At 41.7% G+C, this 16,670-nt stretch overlaps 1 protein-coding gene across 2 annotated transcripts in view; it reads right to left on the reverse strand.

Annotated features, from left to right (window-relative positions):
• Positions 1–16,670, reverse strand: part of Wdr37 (WD repeat domain 37) — a 68,250-nt gene that overhangs the window by 10,390 nt on the left and 41,190 nt on the right. For both annotated transcript variants that reach the window (XM_042686115.1, XM_042686114.1), the window contains 2 exons: positions 15,526–15,766; positions 14,252–14,393 (listed from right to left, as the gene is read on the reverse strand). In XM_042686115.1, the coding sequence (XP_042542049.1) occupies positions 14,252–14,393; positions 15,526–15,766 (383 nt within the window). The remainder of the gene's footprint in view (positions 1–14,251; positions 14,394–15,525; positions 15,767–16,670) is intronic.

Here is a 16,670-nt window from a genome sequence, read left to right on the forward strand (position 1 = left end):
TCTTGAAAAGAAAGACATCAAAACTATTCTCTTTAAACTTGTTCACATAATCCAAGGTAATTAATAATTTTCTTTTTAACTTAAACAAGAAATTCATGATGGGGGTAGAGGTTTATGGGGGCAGAGATTCATGAAACACAGAAGGACTTGAAATTCAAGAGTTTTAAGAGTAAAAATTACACTGAAGAGTAAAAATTCTTAGAAAAATGAAAAGACAAAAATTAGTTTCATTTATTCTTGATATTTAATTTCAATAGTAAAAGATTGCTAATACTTAAATGACTCTGTTCTTGGAATGTGGAAAATAAAATACACTGTCTGGCATATGTAACTTCTAAGTAATGAAGAAGATGGATTAAAATGTAAACAAGGAGGCGAGCACTGGTAGCTCATGCCTGTAAGCCTAGCTACTCAGGAGGCTGAGATCTGAGGATTTTGGTTCAAAGACAGCCAGTTCAGGAAAAGTCCATGAGACTCTAATCTCCAATAAACCACTAGAAAACCAGAAGTAGCACTGTGGCTCAAGTGGTAAAGCACTAGCCTTGAGCTGAAGGGCTGAGGGACAGCACCCAGGCCCAGAATTCAAGCCCTATAACCAACAACAACAACAAAAAATATAAACAAGGCAAAATCCCACTGCTCTAACTCCAATCACAATCTCTAAAGAAAACTTGTCCACCAGTAGAGGTTTTGCAGTCAGTGAGGCCATGGCTACTGTTAACTTGTGACACAACTCCTCCTCTCAAAGGGACGCACCCAATCATTTGTTAGCAGATGATCAGGACTGAAATAACATCATGGCATCTGAAGAAGAAAAGCCTAAATCCAATTACCTCAAGGTTCAGCAGTTCAAAGCCAGCCAAGGCAGGAAAGTTCATGAGATTTATCTCTAATAAAGCACCAAAAAGGCAAAAGTGGAGCTGTGGCTCAAATGGCAGGGTACTTGCCTTGAACACAAAAGCTCAAGGACAGTGCCTTCAAGTCCCAAGACTGGTGTGTAAAAAACAGAAAGAACCTGATTATAAATTATGTATTGTTATGTTATAATGTTTCATTTGTTGAGAGATGCGAAAGGCAGAAAGTAAAGGTGCCCCACTGACTTCTCTTTGACCAAGTTAAATTTCAGCTAATACTCTACTAAATTAATGGGGGAGAAAAGCTTCAACAAAAGATCATCTAACCCCATGTTAATGAAATGCTAAAAGACATTAGGTTTTTAATAAATCACAATCTTGACAGGTATTGTAGGACATCAAGAGAAAAAAAAATGGCAAGGCGGCAGTAGATTTAAAGGCACCCTTGGCCATCGGTCCCGCAGGGAGGCTGGTGAGCTACAACCACTCACTGGAAAAGCTTCCGACTCTGCCAAACTCCAGCAAAACTCATTTATCTTGTCGTGGAGAGCAGCCGAGCATGTACTTCCAGCTGACAGTATGGTACCTTCTCACCACACACCACTGCCTGATCTGGAACATTCTGCTCCCTCCGTGGGTCTCAATCAACGGAAATACTGTAATGCTAGCACTCCTCATTAGGACTAACAGCTGTCTTCCCAGTCACACAGAGACATGAAACTGTTTTGCATAACAATCTGCCGAAATTTCACGGCTAAGAAAAAAAATATATGATGTGGAAAATGCTAGACCATGAAATGCTAATACAGTGTGCTTTTCTAAAACCATGTCCAAAACTAGAGTTTCCATTTGTTTTTAAAATGCAAATTCCTACAAAATCATGCTTTTTTTGTCTAAAGAGTACATGTTTACAGATAGCAAATGCTCCCAAGTAGCAACACCAGAGAATCCCTTTTCTTGGAACAAAGGCTTACATGTCAAGGTTCACAGAAACCATTTTTTAAAGACTATGAAGGTATCAACTAGGCCTTTATGACTACACCCGGCAACTGCTCAAGTACATTCACACAGTGCAGCACTGATACAAAATTCAAGGATAATGTACATCATTCAACAGATGGGACTTTGACACAGAGCCTTGTCTGGACTTCGTAAACTGAAGTATATCCAATGAGCCTCCCCCCCCCCCCCCCCCCCCCCGAGCCAAGAGGTATGCCTACACAACACCCCGTGTAATATCTGCAGAACAGGGTATGCCTAAAGTAGCCAGACTGCCAGATTCCCTGCTGCCTATCATTTTCCAAACTACCTGTGTTAAAACTACATATACTTTCAACAATGTCACTAAAAATCTAACATTCTGACTCTGAAACCAGGTTCTGCGGACATGCCCAGATCCTGGCGAGAAGATGCTCTTTCTGCCTTTCCTATCATATGAGCTTTTCAAAATTTAAAGAATTCACACTTTAAGAACTTAGAACTGGGCTGGGAAGTTGGCTCAGTGGTAAAGCGCTTGCCTTGCATGCCTGAGGCCCTGGGTTCGATTCCTCAGCACCACATAAGCAAAAAGAAAAAAGCCGGAAGTGGCACTGTGGCTCAAGTGGTAGAGCGCTAGCCTTGAGCTGAAGAGCTGAGGGACAGCGCCCAGGCCCAGAGTTCAGGCCTCGCGACCGGACCCAAAAAAAAAAAAAAAGAACTTAGAACTAAGTCATGTCCAAATGAAACACATTTCTAAAAATTCTTTGATAACAAATATCCCAAAGACAAAGAAAAGAAACTCTCAAAGGAACAGTAAAATTTGGATCATATAGTATTCTTTTTCCTGAAAATTTCAGGAAATTCCACTGTTTTCTACAAAAAAAAGAAATGTGTTCGCCTAATAGGCAGCAGTGCCTCGCTATTCTCACTTGGTTACACTACCTTCTACCCTCCTTGTACGGAATAACAGATTCCCAACCTACATTATGATACACCTACATTACAGAATTGTTTTAAACATTTACTGAACATTCATTGTGCCCAGGTCCCTCTGTGTGAAACCAAGGCGACGGAGGGTCTCTATCACAGCAAATGGGATGATACAACCTTCTAATAAAATACACTGTCCTTTGGAGGTGCAGGGTATCATCCAATGGTCATGCTCAAGCTACAAACATGCTCTAAAGCAACTGCACTGAGCCCTGGCCTGCAGACTAGGTCTCCCACAGGAATTTCAGGCATATCCAGGCAGCACATTTAGTTCTTTAGATTATGTCTTAACTGCAACAACCAAAACTGTTTCAAAGACTACTCAAAGGGGACAGCACTTCAATACAACTTGATTTTAAGTTGTCAAAAAGGTTAAAATTAGTAAGATATACAATAATTTATTGTGACATCAAGGGTCAAGACTCCTGCTGTTTTATATCAGGTCACTCTCCTCCATTCTTATTTAACAATATTATAGTTGAATATTCAACTATGAGAGTATTTGTAACTGCATCAGTAATTTCAATAAAAACCAAAATAAGCAGAGAATGCCAGGTGAAAAGGGTGTGTGTCTGTGTGTGTGTGTATGTGTCTGTGTGTGTGTGTGTGTGTGTGTGTGTGTGTGTGTGTGTGTGTGTGTGTGTGTGAGTGAAACCCTATAATGCTATAATGCGAAAATGCTTTTTCATCAAGTTCATCATGTTCTATCCTCCTTTTAAGCTGAAGCTCAGATATCGCAATTAATGAATCAGAGAGACCAATCAAACCTCAAAGACTCCGTGTCTACCTTCTTCTGCCAGCCATGCACTGTGCTGCATAGGAACTGCAAGGTGCTCACCTGTCTAACAAGAGGACCGAGGCATTCACAGTTACCTGCAAATTTCAGAGCCCCAAACATTCAGGTAGAGTACACAGCCAGCATATTATCTATTCTCCTTACAAAAATCAACCCCCTGGAAAACATCCGCAAGTGCCCTTTGGCTTGGCCTGCTGCTTCGTTTGTATTTGCTTGGGAAAACCACACCTAACTCAACACCTCCCACAAGCCCCTTTGCTGCCGGCCACCACCGCGCACTACAGGCCTCCCATACCCACATCTACACGTGACTCAGATGTCTATCCTTTCACCTGAGGATGTGCCCATGCCCTTCTTCCAAGAAACAAAACACAACACCACAAGAAGTAGCAAAGATCTGCTTGCACCCAGCAGCACATGCAGAATACCACCCTCTACTACCAAAGAACATGGCTGCCATCACCGTGTACCCCTCACTTCTTATACCATAGCATCACCTCCAACTGAAAGCCAATCCTCCACACTCTCCTCTCTGCACTTCTCCACTGCTTGCCTCCTCCTGCCCCAGAGGGACGAGTGAAGGGATTGCTGCTCCCACTTCACCACCAGAATGCAGTCCCTCTGCTGAAACCACATGGCTTCACTCACTATAGCCAAGCTATTACTCACTACAGGGACTGCCCATCATACACTGGAAGAAATAAATATCTGATGCATCTTTTAAAATGGCATCTCACAAATATAGTCACCAAGAGCTACTGCCTATAATTCTAGGTACTTGAGATGATGATCATGGCTAAGGCCATTCTGCGCAGAAAAGTCCAAGAAACTCCATTCTCCATGGAGAGAAGCTGGATGTTGTGTGGCACATGCCCATTACACCAATAGCAAATGGAAGACTAAAGAAGGCAGACCACAGCACAGCTGCACTCTGGTGGCAAAAGCAACCAATGAAAACCAGGGCTAGATGTACAGCTCAGAAATGTTACACCACCCCATCGAGCACCAGGCTTGATTTCAAAACCCTAGTATTGACAGAGTTAACAGATGTAATAAAAGCTAAATAAACTCCTTAGAAAATATGTGCTTTGATGCAAATAATAGTTAACTTAGTAAATACTTCTCCACAGTAATTCTTGAAAAACTAGAATTCTGAGTTAATTCCCTGTGAGATACGACACCTTTGTCTTTCTTGCCCTCCCCCATTCCTCTCTCCCTACATCCCATTCTCTCTTTCTCTATTTCTAGAGTGCAGGGAAAGTCTCCCAGGCTTGAGCTTGAGATCCTCCTGCATTTGCTCCCTGATGGGATTATTAAATGTGTACTACAAAACCTACATGATGATTTTTATTTTTTTTTATTATTGTTTTTTGTCGGTCGTGGGGCCTAACTCTGGGCCTGGGCGCTGTTCCTCAGCTCTTCAGCTCAAGGCAAGCACTCTACTGTTTGAGCCACAGCGCCACTTCCGGTTTTCCAGTGGTTTATTGGATATAAGAGTCTCACAGACTTTCCTGCCCGGGCTGGTTTTTTTTTTTTTTTTTTTTTTGGTCCGGTCGTGGGGCCTGAACTCTGGGCCTGGGCACTGTCCCTCAGCTCTTCAGCTCAAGGCTAGCACTCTACCACTTGAGCCACAGCGCCACTTCCGGCTTTTTTCTTTTTGCTTATGTGGTGCTGAGGAATCGAACCCAGGGCCTCAGGCATGCAAGGCAAGCGCTCTACCACTGAGCCACCGTCCCAGCCCCCCAGGCTGGTTTTGAACCAAGATCCTCAGATCTCAGCCTCCTGAGTAGCTAGGATTACAGGTGTGAGCCAATGGAGCCTGGCATCCACACAATGCTTTCTTTCTAAATTAGATGAACAAAATTTTTTAAATTGTTGTTAACCAAATTCAGCTAATCCTATGAAATTAAGCTTATTCAAGTCTGTTCTCTGGACTAATGCCACTTAGTCTGTATTCTCTTGGCTTGTTCTGTTTCTTGTTGATGGTCTGTCTTCCAGAAGATGGAAAGCCATAGCCGGGCGCTGGTGGCTCACTCCTGTAATCCTAGCTACTCAGGAGGCTGAGATCTGCGGATAGTGGTTCAAAGCCAATCCAGGCAGGAAAGTCCATGAGACTCCTATCTCCAATAAACCACTCGAAAACCTTAGTGGCGCTGTGGCTCAAGCAGTAGAGTGCTCGCCTTGAGCTGAAGAGCGCAGGGACAGCTCCCAGGGACAGAGTTCAAGCCCATGACCGACAGAAAAAAAAAAAAGAAGATGGAAAGCCAGCAGAGAACAGCAATTTTATGGCTACCAGCATGTGCAGGGTATACATACATGATTAACCAATGTATGTTCTTGGCTTGTTTTGCAACATGACCTTTCCCATAGAAGGAAACACAACTTCTCTGCACTTACAATTTTCTTCAGTAAGAATATGTCCCAGGGCTAGAAATGTGGCTTAGTAGTTGAGTGCTTGCCTCGCATGCATGAAGCCTTGGGTTCGATTCCTCAGTACCACATAAACAGAAAAGGCCAGAAGTGGTGCTATGGCTCAAGTGACTGAGTGCTAGCATTAAACAAAAGAAGCTCAGGAACTGTGCCTAGGCGCTGAGTTCAAGCCCCAGGGCAAAAAAAAAAAAAAAAAAAGAAAAGAAAAAAGAATATGTCCTATGTTTTTATTCAAGTTTAGCTTTTATTGTGATGTCACTTTAACAATATTAGAAGCAGTAAGTTAGAAAAAAATGAGGCCTAGGGGTGCAGTAGGATGGGGAACCACCAATAGACACTAAAACAATAGCAAAAAGCAACTACTGACTTCCAGAGAAGCCAGAACAAAAGGAAACACAAAATATGAAGCAGACACACAAAACTTTGGGAGCAACTCAGTGTAGCGGAGCAATATAATAATATATACAAGATTCCTGCCGGGTGCTGGTAGCTCACGCCTGTAATCCTAGCTACTCAGGAGGCTGAGATCTGAGGATCATGGTTCAAAGCCAGGCCAGGGAAGGAAAGTCTGTGAAACTCTTATCTCCAATAAACCACCAGAAAGCCGGAAGTGGTGCTATGACTCAAGTGGTAGAGTGCTAGCCTTGAGCTGAAGGGCTGAGGGACAGTGCCCAGGCCCAGAGTTCAAGCCCCACAGCCGACAAAATAAATAAAAGATTCCTAAAAGCAGCCTTGTTTTTCTTTCTTTTTACACACACACACACACACACACACACACAAAATTCAAAAGATTCAGTCTTTCTGAAAAAGTTTTGGTTCTTGAGGGATTACTGGAGGAGTCACTTATGTGGAACACCTTGCTCCCTTAAAGATGGCAGTTAAATGAAGTGTTAACTCCATGCTATAACTGAGTGTCAGACACTGCAGCTCAGACGTAAACAGAAAACCCAGGCAGTGGCTGATGTGACAGGAAGTAAAAGTAGTTGCCAACCTGCCTGGTAACAGCCCCGTCTGAGCTAAGTGTGGACGGAGCCAGCTGCCACTGGCTGTGCCAGGACCCAAAGTCCACACCAATGTCACTACCACCTTGTCCAAAGCTCAAACTACAGAACTGCTCCACTGGTCTCGCACAACACACATGGTTTCTGCTTTACACTTGCTGCATATGACAGTGGTGGGTCATGTCTGCTCAGCGAGTCGGAGTCCAGTACTGTTCCAGTGTGGGTCACCCCGAGGGCCACTCTCTGATCAAGTGGTAGAGCACAATCCTTGAGCAAAAAAAGCTTAGAGACAGCACCCAGGCACTGAGCTTAAGCCCCACAACCAACCTCCCACCCCTGTCCCCCCCAAAAAAAAACAGAACAAAAGCTGGGCACCGGTGGCTCACGCCTATAATCCTAGCTACTCAGAAGGCTGAGATCTGAGGATCGTGGTTCAAAGCCAGTGGGCAAGAAAGATCCTGAGACTCCTATCTCCTATAAACCACCAGAAAACTGGAAGTGGCGCTGTGGCTCAAGCAGTAGAGCGCTCACCTTGAGCTGAAGAGCTGAGGGACAGCTCCCAGGCTCAGAGTTCAAACCCCATGACTGCAAAAAAAAAGTCACAAACAGAAATTTCTAACTTTTTAAAACTATATCCTGAATCCAAACTTTAAAATGTATCAAAATGGAACAAACACAATAAATTTCTATCTATCCATCAAGCTCCAGGACAATGAGCCAGAAAGGAATAAGGAGCTGTGCAGCTGCTGGCCTACCCCAGTCAAGCTGCCCAGGAAACCTGCACAGCAGTGTCCCTCACTCTCAAAGCTGCTTTGCACACTCCATGTACACGGTATGTTCACACAATCCACACCTACTAACGTCTGACTGGTCGTTTCTATGGCCACAAGGCAGTCAATGGTCAGTACAAAAGAACAACCCCAAACACACTTCATGTCTGCCAACTCCTGCCCACTGTATTTCTCTATCAATCTGGGCAATATATTTAGTTGAATTAAACTGAGAAAACTCTAAAACAGGGAAATATTTTGGGAATTTATGCTATTAGTCTATTACTTCTTAAGATTTTATCACTCTAGATATCAACAAATTATTGCTAGGGATTATATAACGATACAAACATCCTCAAAATAAAATTATTTTGACCCACCTAATTAAAAAGAACATACTTTGCAGCACATGAGAGCAAGTAAAACTGAGAGTTTGGGTCCAAGATCTATGATGTGAGTTTGCAGTAACACATAGGTCATTTAATTCCTCAAACAGCCATTTCTACTGAACCACTGTTCCCAGAAGACATCACTCAGCAGATGTTTCTCTTCTGACTCCTCACAGAACAGTGCTGAAAAGCACTCACCAAGAGTAAAGCAGATTTTGAAACTAGGTGTGGTCTTCCAAACTGTCCACCCCAAGGCAGCACTCCTACAGTGCTGGCCCCAGTACTTCCTGTGTGCTAACTTGACAAAGTACAAAATTCGGTTATAATTAGAATCGACCATCTTAGTTTTAAAAAAAAAGTCATTTCTCAAACTTTTTTCTCCTTCAAAGCATAAAGAAAACTACTGGTTATCATCACATAAAATTCAAAGCTATTTTTACCTTGGGTAAGTATATGATCAAGAACTTAGAACTGGTATTTAGCAATAAAGGCATTTAAAAAATCCCAATTTAAAAAAGTTATTATAATTTTAAGCTGTCATTTTTATTAGATGTGCTTTGTTTTCTTTGGGAGAAAGTTCATTTTTAAACTAAAATGAAACGAAATTATGTGGAAAATCAAAAGGAAAGAAAAACTTTTCTATCCTGGAATATTTTATGCATTCAGATAATTTCAGATTCTTTTCAATGCCAAGGTTTATTCACACTGGTAGATAAATACTGTCAGGCAGGTCTGGGCCAAAGTCATTGGCCACCCACAGAGGAAACTTAATCACCATGACTGCTTCAACTGGCAATCCCTCTTTACAGCAACTGAAACAAAGCAAAACAAAAAGTGAAAAATAAAAAGGAAGTGGGGCCAGCAGAGGGAAGAAAACTCTCCAAGCTCCTAGAGAAGGTTGTGGTACCCCTGGATTCAGAGGCCCAGAGCCAGGCCCTTCTGCTCATGAACCTCTCCAAGGACAGGGAATGGATAAAACCTAGAAACAACTTCCTTAAGGTGAGAGCCCAGCCTGTACACACACCAGGTGTACACACACCTCAACAGGTGTGTAGAAGACACAGACCAGGAGAGGAAGGGCTCCCTTAGGAAGATGTTAGCCTGGCTAAATGAACAATGCTACCAGGTAAAAAGTCCATGGATCCGTATGGATTTAGCTCAGACCAGGTAAAAGCACTGAACTCAGTTCCAACTCCTGATGATTACAATAGAAATACATGAAAAAGAAATGGCCAACAGCTGAAATGATCACGTCACTTCAAAATTTCCAAATGAAACATGTCTATTATTGTCAAGAACAACAAGCATAATTTTACATTCCTGCTAGTAAGTAAAATATTATGAAAGTACCTAAAGTTACTTTTCATATAAATTGGTACACACTAAGCTACTAGCAACTAGCAAATAACAGCCACACAGTTACATCAAATCAATATCATTATGCTAGAATTCCTATTATAATGAAGAGATGTCATAATACAGAAGAAAAATAAATGAAATACATCAAAAAGAGAAAGGCTTGTTAGTCCTTTCTAAAAATGTATGATAAAAGCCTTAACCAGAGCCCACATCAAGGCTCTCCATCTCCACCTGACAAAGATAATTAAAGTATGGGTTTCTAGGGAATCCATTTAGCTACTGTATTTATCTCACGATGAAACATTTTATCTTAAACTCTTAGTTTTCAAAAAAGGCACAGAAGCCACATAAAAATGCAAGTTGAAAAGAGGAAAAACATCTCTTCTGTCTGACTCCTATAGAAATTAGATTACAAATCTAAGCTAAGAATTGTGAAACCTATATAGTTATATCTTGCCTTCAAAAAATCCAATATACATATTTGATGAAATGTACAGTTCTATTACTCACATTATAAAAGGCATTATGTTCTATGTCTATAAAACAAATTTACTAAATAACTTATGCTAAGTTCCCATGAATGAAAATATACCCTAAAATAAAATTTTAAGAGAGCTCCTTATCATGTTACTATACCAAAGGCATTTGTATATTTAAAGACATCTGTATATTCAAGAAATGTTGTCTCTTCGTCAGGTGCCAGTGGCACACACTTGTAATCTTAGCTACTCAGGAAGCTGAAATCCAAAATTCTTGACTCAAAGCCAGCCCAGACAGACAAATCTGAGAGACTTTTATCTTCAATTAACCAGCAAGAAGACAGAGTGGGGTTTGGCTCAAGTGGTAAAGCATCAGCTTTGAGTAAAAAGGCTCTTGCTAAGCAAAAGCGTGAGGCCCTAAGAGGGAGGGAAGGAAGGAGGAAAGGAGGATCACTTTACAAGGCTACAGCAGTAAGAACAGCAATGTTTTTTTGCTCTTCTTCAGGACTGACAGTCTGAGTTTTGCTTTACATATTCAGGAATTGAGTTAAAGGTCTTATGAAAACCACTCTGGAAAACCAAGTAACTATATTTGATAGATTGAAAGACAGTACTGTAGGCCTAATAATAAACTTCTAAGAGAACACATCCACTTTTTTTTTTTTTTTTTGAATTGGCAGACTCTATGTTAGCTGCTAACATGAAGGCTGAATGGCCATCTCCCTCAAGGTCAGGGTTGTAACAAAATACTCAGGGCTCATGGATGACACATAGGTGATGTGCAGCGCTGAAGAAAAGCCTACAAAACAGAGGAGCCATCATGACAGGCCCACAGGGGAAAGGCAGAAGCTCCGGGGCTGGCTTTCATAAGCAGCACTGGGAACATCACAGGTTAAGTGTCCACACACACTGCAGACACTGACCTTTCTTCTACTCTCAACCAAGAATTAAATCATGTTTGCTTTTAATCAGAGCATGCCCTGGCATGAATGCTATCAGCTATGTGTTGTTCATACGGGCTCAAACCTTCAGAATTTATGACAAAGACAAAAAAGCAACAGTTACTAAAGAATCCCTCAGATAAAACCTTGTGAAATGTCTCATTTCCTGCTTTTCTAAATCAGAGACATTTTTAGAGGCTTCCTGCTGATAGGATATTACCAAGAAATAGGTGTGTTCAATAAAGAAGGCTGTAGCTCCATCTGCTGACTAAGCTCCATCTGCTGACTAAGTCCTAACCAAGGCTGCGCAATGAAGGCTAGAGGGAACCGTAGGTCAGGCACCTTTATACATGTCTGCATAGAACAAGGAACCAGAAGAATATCCAGACTCCCATTAGCACACCTAACAATTCAGAAAGCCCTAAAAAGGATCAAAGCTTTCCCTTTACTGATACAGCAAAGAATCTAGTACCAAAGAAAAACCTTTCAAAGCTTTCTTACAGATCTGTGACTGATAAAATATATTTATTCAATGCTCGATAGGAAATGTACTCATTACTCATGTAACTGTAACCACTCTGTACAGTATCTTTACAATAAAAAAAAAATACAAAAAAAAGGCCAAGAGGGTCAATTTGAATATAAGCAAAATACCAGATGAAATCTAAGTCAATATCTTGAGATTGAGAATGATTCTGTACTAGGAAAATAGTATTCTTAAAAGATATATGTTCAGTATAATACCTTTACATTTTATGTAGACAGACAAGAAGACCAAAAAACAAATGTGATACAAAACGAGGAGAATCCATTAATTATTATTATATTATTCTTCCGACTGGCTTGAAACTTCAAAATAATTAGGAACAAATGCTCAGCCCATGGAGTTCTCACTCTTCAGTGCCTTGGAGTGCTGAGGCATGCACCCCCACGCCTTGGGGTGCCCTGAAGGAAAGCTGCAGTGAATGACAGCCCAGCAGCTGGAGCGGCCCCCACCCCACTCCAGTGTGCACACAGCATGGCCCGACAGGGCCCTTAAATGTCGGTCCCTCCCTTCTGTATGTAGCAGAGGTCAGGGAGGATATATCCAGGATAATGTGGTTCTTCTCCCTGGTCTCCAGCGCCACCCTGGCCTCCTCCCCACCAATGTGTTAAGTAGGCAGGACTGGAGTCTATTCGCAGATGGAGCCACTTAGCAGAGTTCTCAGGGTTTGGGCCGAGCCCATGCAGTTCTGTGATGGAGTGACAGTGCTGAATGCAGATGTGTTCTGTTACTGTGGCCACTGTAACCCAAGCTAATAAAAGCCTATCTAACATCAAGATGAAGCCATCGGATCCCTTGGAAAAGACCTAGTCACACATGAAGATCTCTATACACGTTCATAATTACTGATCACTAACATTACTGTAGACCCTTAGACTCAGGACACTAACTTGTTTTCCAACCTCAGGCTTCTTTCAAAGTATATGTCCTGTTTTTCCTCCAAATATCTTACTAGTATTTTGAACATTAAAACTAAAATATATAAAACATAATTTTTCAGTTTGCAGTACTGAAATGAACAAATACATGGGCATTTAGAAATACTCCCTTAGGAGTGAGGGAAGGGGTGACATTGTCCAAAAAGAAATGTACTCTTCCTCTAATTTATGCAACTGTATGTAACCACCCTCTATACATCACCTTTATAATAACAATTTTTTTTAAAAATCACAAGGGCTGGGAAGGTGGGTCAGTGGTAGAGTGCTTGCCTTGTATGCATGAAGCCCTGGGTTTGATTCCTCGGCACCACATACGCAGAAAAAGCCAGAAGTGGCGCTATGGCTCAAGTGGTAGAGCGCTAGCCTTGAGCTCAAGAGCTGAAGGACTGTGCCTAGGCCCAGAGTTCGGGCCCCATGACCGACCCAAAAAAAAAAAATCACAACAAGTAAAAAAATATATATATATACACACACACACACACACACACACACACACACACACACACACACTCACACTCACTCACTCCTTTGGGACTGGATGTGTGGCTTGGGCCCCATGACCGACCCAAAAAAAAAAATCACAACAAGTAAAAAAATATATATACATACACACACACACACACACACACACACACACACACACACACTCACTCACTCACTCCTTTGGGACTGGATGTGTGGCTTAATCGGCCCAGCATCTGCCCAAGCAAGCACAAAGCTCTGAAATTCAAATTCCAGTAGCACCAAGAAAAATTCAAACTTAAAATTAAATACTCCCGGGGCTGGGAAGGTGGCTCAGTGGTAGAGCGCTTGCCTTGCATGCCTGAGGCCCTGGGTTTGATTCCTCAGCACCACGTAAGCAAAAAGAAAAAAGCCAGAAGTGGTGCTGTGGCTCAAGTGGTAGAACACTAGCCTTGAGCTGAAGAGCTGAGGGACAGCGCCCAGGCCCAGAGTTCAGGCCCCACGACCGGACTCAAAAAAAAAAAAAAAAATTTTTTTTAAATACTCCCTGAGCGTAAGAGGCAGGGATCCTCTTGGACATCAGTGTATCACATGGGATAAGAAGGGTCAGTGGAGCAAAGGAAAGCAGTGGACAGGATGTGTGTGGGTGTACATGGACAGGAGAACTGCTGCTGAATCAGATAGGAAGCACAGAGGAGTGTGGAGAGAGATATAGAAGAGGAGCAAGCATCAAGAAATATTCCTTGGCATGTGTCATGCACAACTGACAGTCTCATTTACTGACCAGGATCAGACTAGAAGAACCGGTATGTAGGTATGTAGGAAGTCCTTATGCTCAAGCTGCCTGCTAGAACTACAAGCAGGGGGACACACCCCAGACTGAGCAGCTCTGCCTGTCTGTGTGCACCTAAGTATATATATACCATCTCCCAGATTATGCCCTGAAAATAACACGTAATAACAAAATCTAAACTAAGCAAGATGTATTACACTAAGTCCGGAGTGGCCACCGAGAGCTCCATGTGGACACACTGGATGGAGGCGGGATCACCCTTCCTTCATGTGCACCACCCGCCCTGGACGCCTCCAGTTCTTCATCCCCTCTCCCAGGCCCATTCCACACCCATAAATTACGTAAAAATTACTATCTGCAGTTTTCCTTAACCTGTTAGTTCTCTGGATCAAAAGGTTTAGAAAAGGTAGTTATCTTGAAAGAGAGCAAAGCTACAAATACTGAAAATAAGGGTAGAATTACATTTTAATGGCAACCTGCAAAATTTCTTTATGCATAGTTAAGATCTTTGAACGACGGCAACTCACTCCGTGTGTCCTTGGAAAACATTCACGGAGTGGATGGAAGGGTCCCTGAAATCCCAGAGACGGAAAGTCGTGTCACGGGAAGAGGTCACCACAAGCCGCTGAGTAGGGTGTGTGCAACAGTGCGTTAACTCCTGGTCATGCCCTACAACCAAATACAACAGAAATGCAAGATCATCCACCCGCAGACATACAGAGTGAAAGAATCAAAACTACTCATGGGCTCCACTGCTGATATCCAAGGGAAGGTGAGCCTCAAGAGCTCGCTTCACAAGATATAGAGTCCTGCTGAAACTGGTTTTCCCTGACAGTCTAGAAGTCCCTTCAGTTATCCAATTAAAAAAACAAGAACCAGATGTAGTATAACCCACTTCCCGATTCTATCAGAGTCAAATCACTCACTTTACCTAGTTAAGCATAACAATTTATATCTTAATTCTTTACTTCTAGGATTGTTTCTAATGGTGTACATAACACTGGGTCTTCAGTAAAATACATAAACTATTATACATTTTCTCTCACAAAAAGTATTTCATGGATACAATTATGGACTTTAAGTCTGCTGACTTAGTACTGATCAAAAGACAGGTTAACTCTGGGTGAATGCCTTGAGCTAACCAGGTGAGTAGGCCCATTCAAAGGCCCACAATCCCAAATCTGAAAGTTTCAGCTAGCAGAGGCTCGCTTCTAATGGCTTGGAAGACAGCAAAGAGCCTTGTAAAGGCCTTTAGACAAGCCATCAGGGATCCCGGGACAGCCTCTAGATGCTTAGTATAGACCTTGGCGAACAGCTAGCAAGAAAATGAAGGCCTCAGTCACACAGCAAAAAGGAAACAGATTCTTTCAATGACCAGTACGCTTATGGGAGGATCCTAAGCCCCACTGAGGTAGGTCCCACCTGGGCAACACCTTCACTTCAGCCTGAAAGACTGTGAGCAGAGAGGCTCCCATGAACTCAAAAAGCCTGACCAGGAAACCTTGAGACAGTACATTCTTCTTGTGTTAAGCAGCTAAATTTATCACAGAGAAATAGAAAATCAATAAAAAAAAAAAAAATCACATTGCAAATATCTAGATGCTAAACACTGCATGCTACAATTAATATCTGAAAGGCAATCGTAGTTACCAATATTTTATGAACTCCAAAGGAGTTCCAAAAATTTCAAAGACCCAAGAGGGTTCAAACAATTCTGGCCAAGAAGTAGTTTGTAGGATCAGATATAATATGCACATGACCTGCAAGTGCTCAGTTAGGAAGTTCAATTATGGTAAGGTACCTGTCAGAGAATGAACAAGTTCAGATGTCTCAACATCATACAGGTTCGCCGTTCTGTCCCATGAAGCTGTTACTGTCTGCTTCCCTCCAACCAGCCAATCTGCAGCAATGACCACACCTTGGTGGCTTTTGAGAGATGTCAGCGGAACCCGGATAGTTGGGCAGTCACTGGACACGTCTCCGTCAATATCAGCCTCATCTTTATCAGAACACTCTACTTCATCTTCACCAGATATTTGTTGCTAAGGGTAAAATCAGAAAAGAAAGACTTCTTGGAATTCCTAGGAGTTTTACTGATAGGTTACACCATGAGAACATTCTTACTTATTATTCTAGGATTTGGTCATCATTAAATATAAGCATAGTATCTAGCAAATAACAAGTGCTTAATAAATTTGTTACCTATATATATGACTTAGCTATAACCAAAGGCCAAAAAAAGTAAGAAAAAAAGCCATTATGACACCCAATTTACTATAAATCATGGCAAATACAATGATTTTCAGTATTTTAAGTTTCTACCATTTGTTAGTAGAAACATAACACTAAACAAATACAACTAAAAACAACATTACAATAAAAATGGCATTTCAATTGTCAAGAGCCTGTTTAGAATTTAGATCAAGAATTATAAAATAATTATTTTAAAATAACCAAATTCTGTAATAATGAAAGCTCAATTTATTTTCCTATGGTATCAGTGAAGTTTACTGTCAAATCCAAAAGATAAAATAAAAATGTAACAGGCAGTATGTATTCATTTAGCAGATACTGGTAAGTTGCTTAAAGACAGACTGGAGGTTACACAGGAGAAAGGGACATGGGTCATAAGAAGACTGTGCTTATTACAGGTTGTACACAAGCCTGGAAAGTCCCTGCCCTCCCAGAATAACTATCCTAGCAAAGATGACACACTACACACACATCACAAGAGTATAAGAATGTATGGCACAGACATGAATACACTACTCTGACACGTAAACACAATGTGCATCAGAAAGGGTATGTGCTACACATGCACTAATGTGGAACATAAAAGCAGAGAGAGAGAGAGAGAGAGAGAGAGAGAGAGAGAGAGCACTATGGAAAAAATCAAGGCAAGGAGGAGACAGTTGAGGGCTTCTGTTTAACAAAAATCTTAGTAAA

This window comes from Dipodomys spectabilis, unplaced genomic scaffold (genome assembly GCF_019054845.1).
Source record: "Dipodomys spectabilis isolate Male_0828 unplaced genomic scaffold, ASM1905484v1 ptg000096l, whole genome shotgun sequence".
Classification (NCBI taxonomy): domain Eukaryota; kingdom Metazoa; phylum Chordata; class Mammalia; order Rodentia; family Heteromyidae; genus Dipodomys; species Dipodomys spectabilis.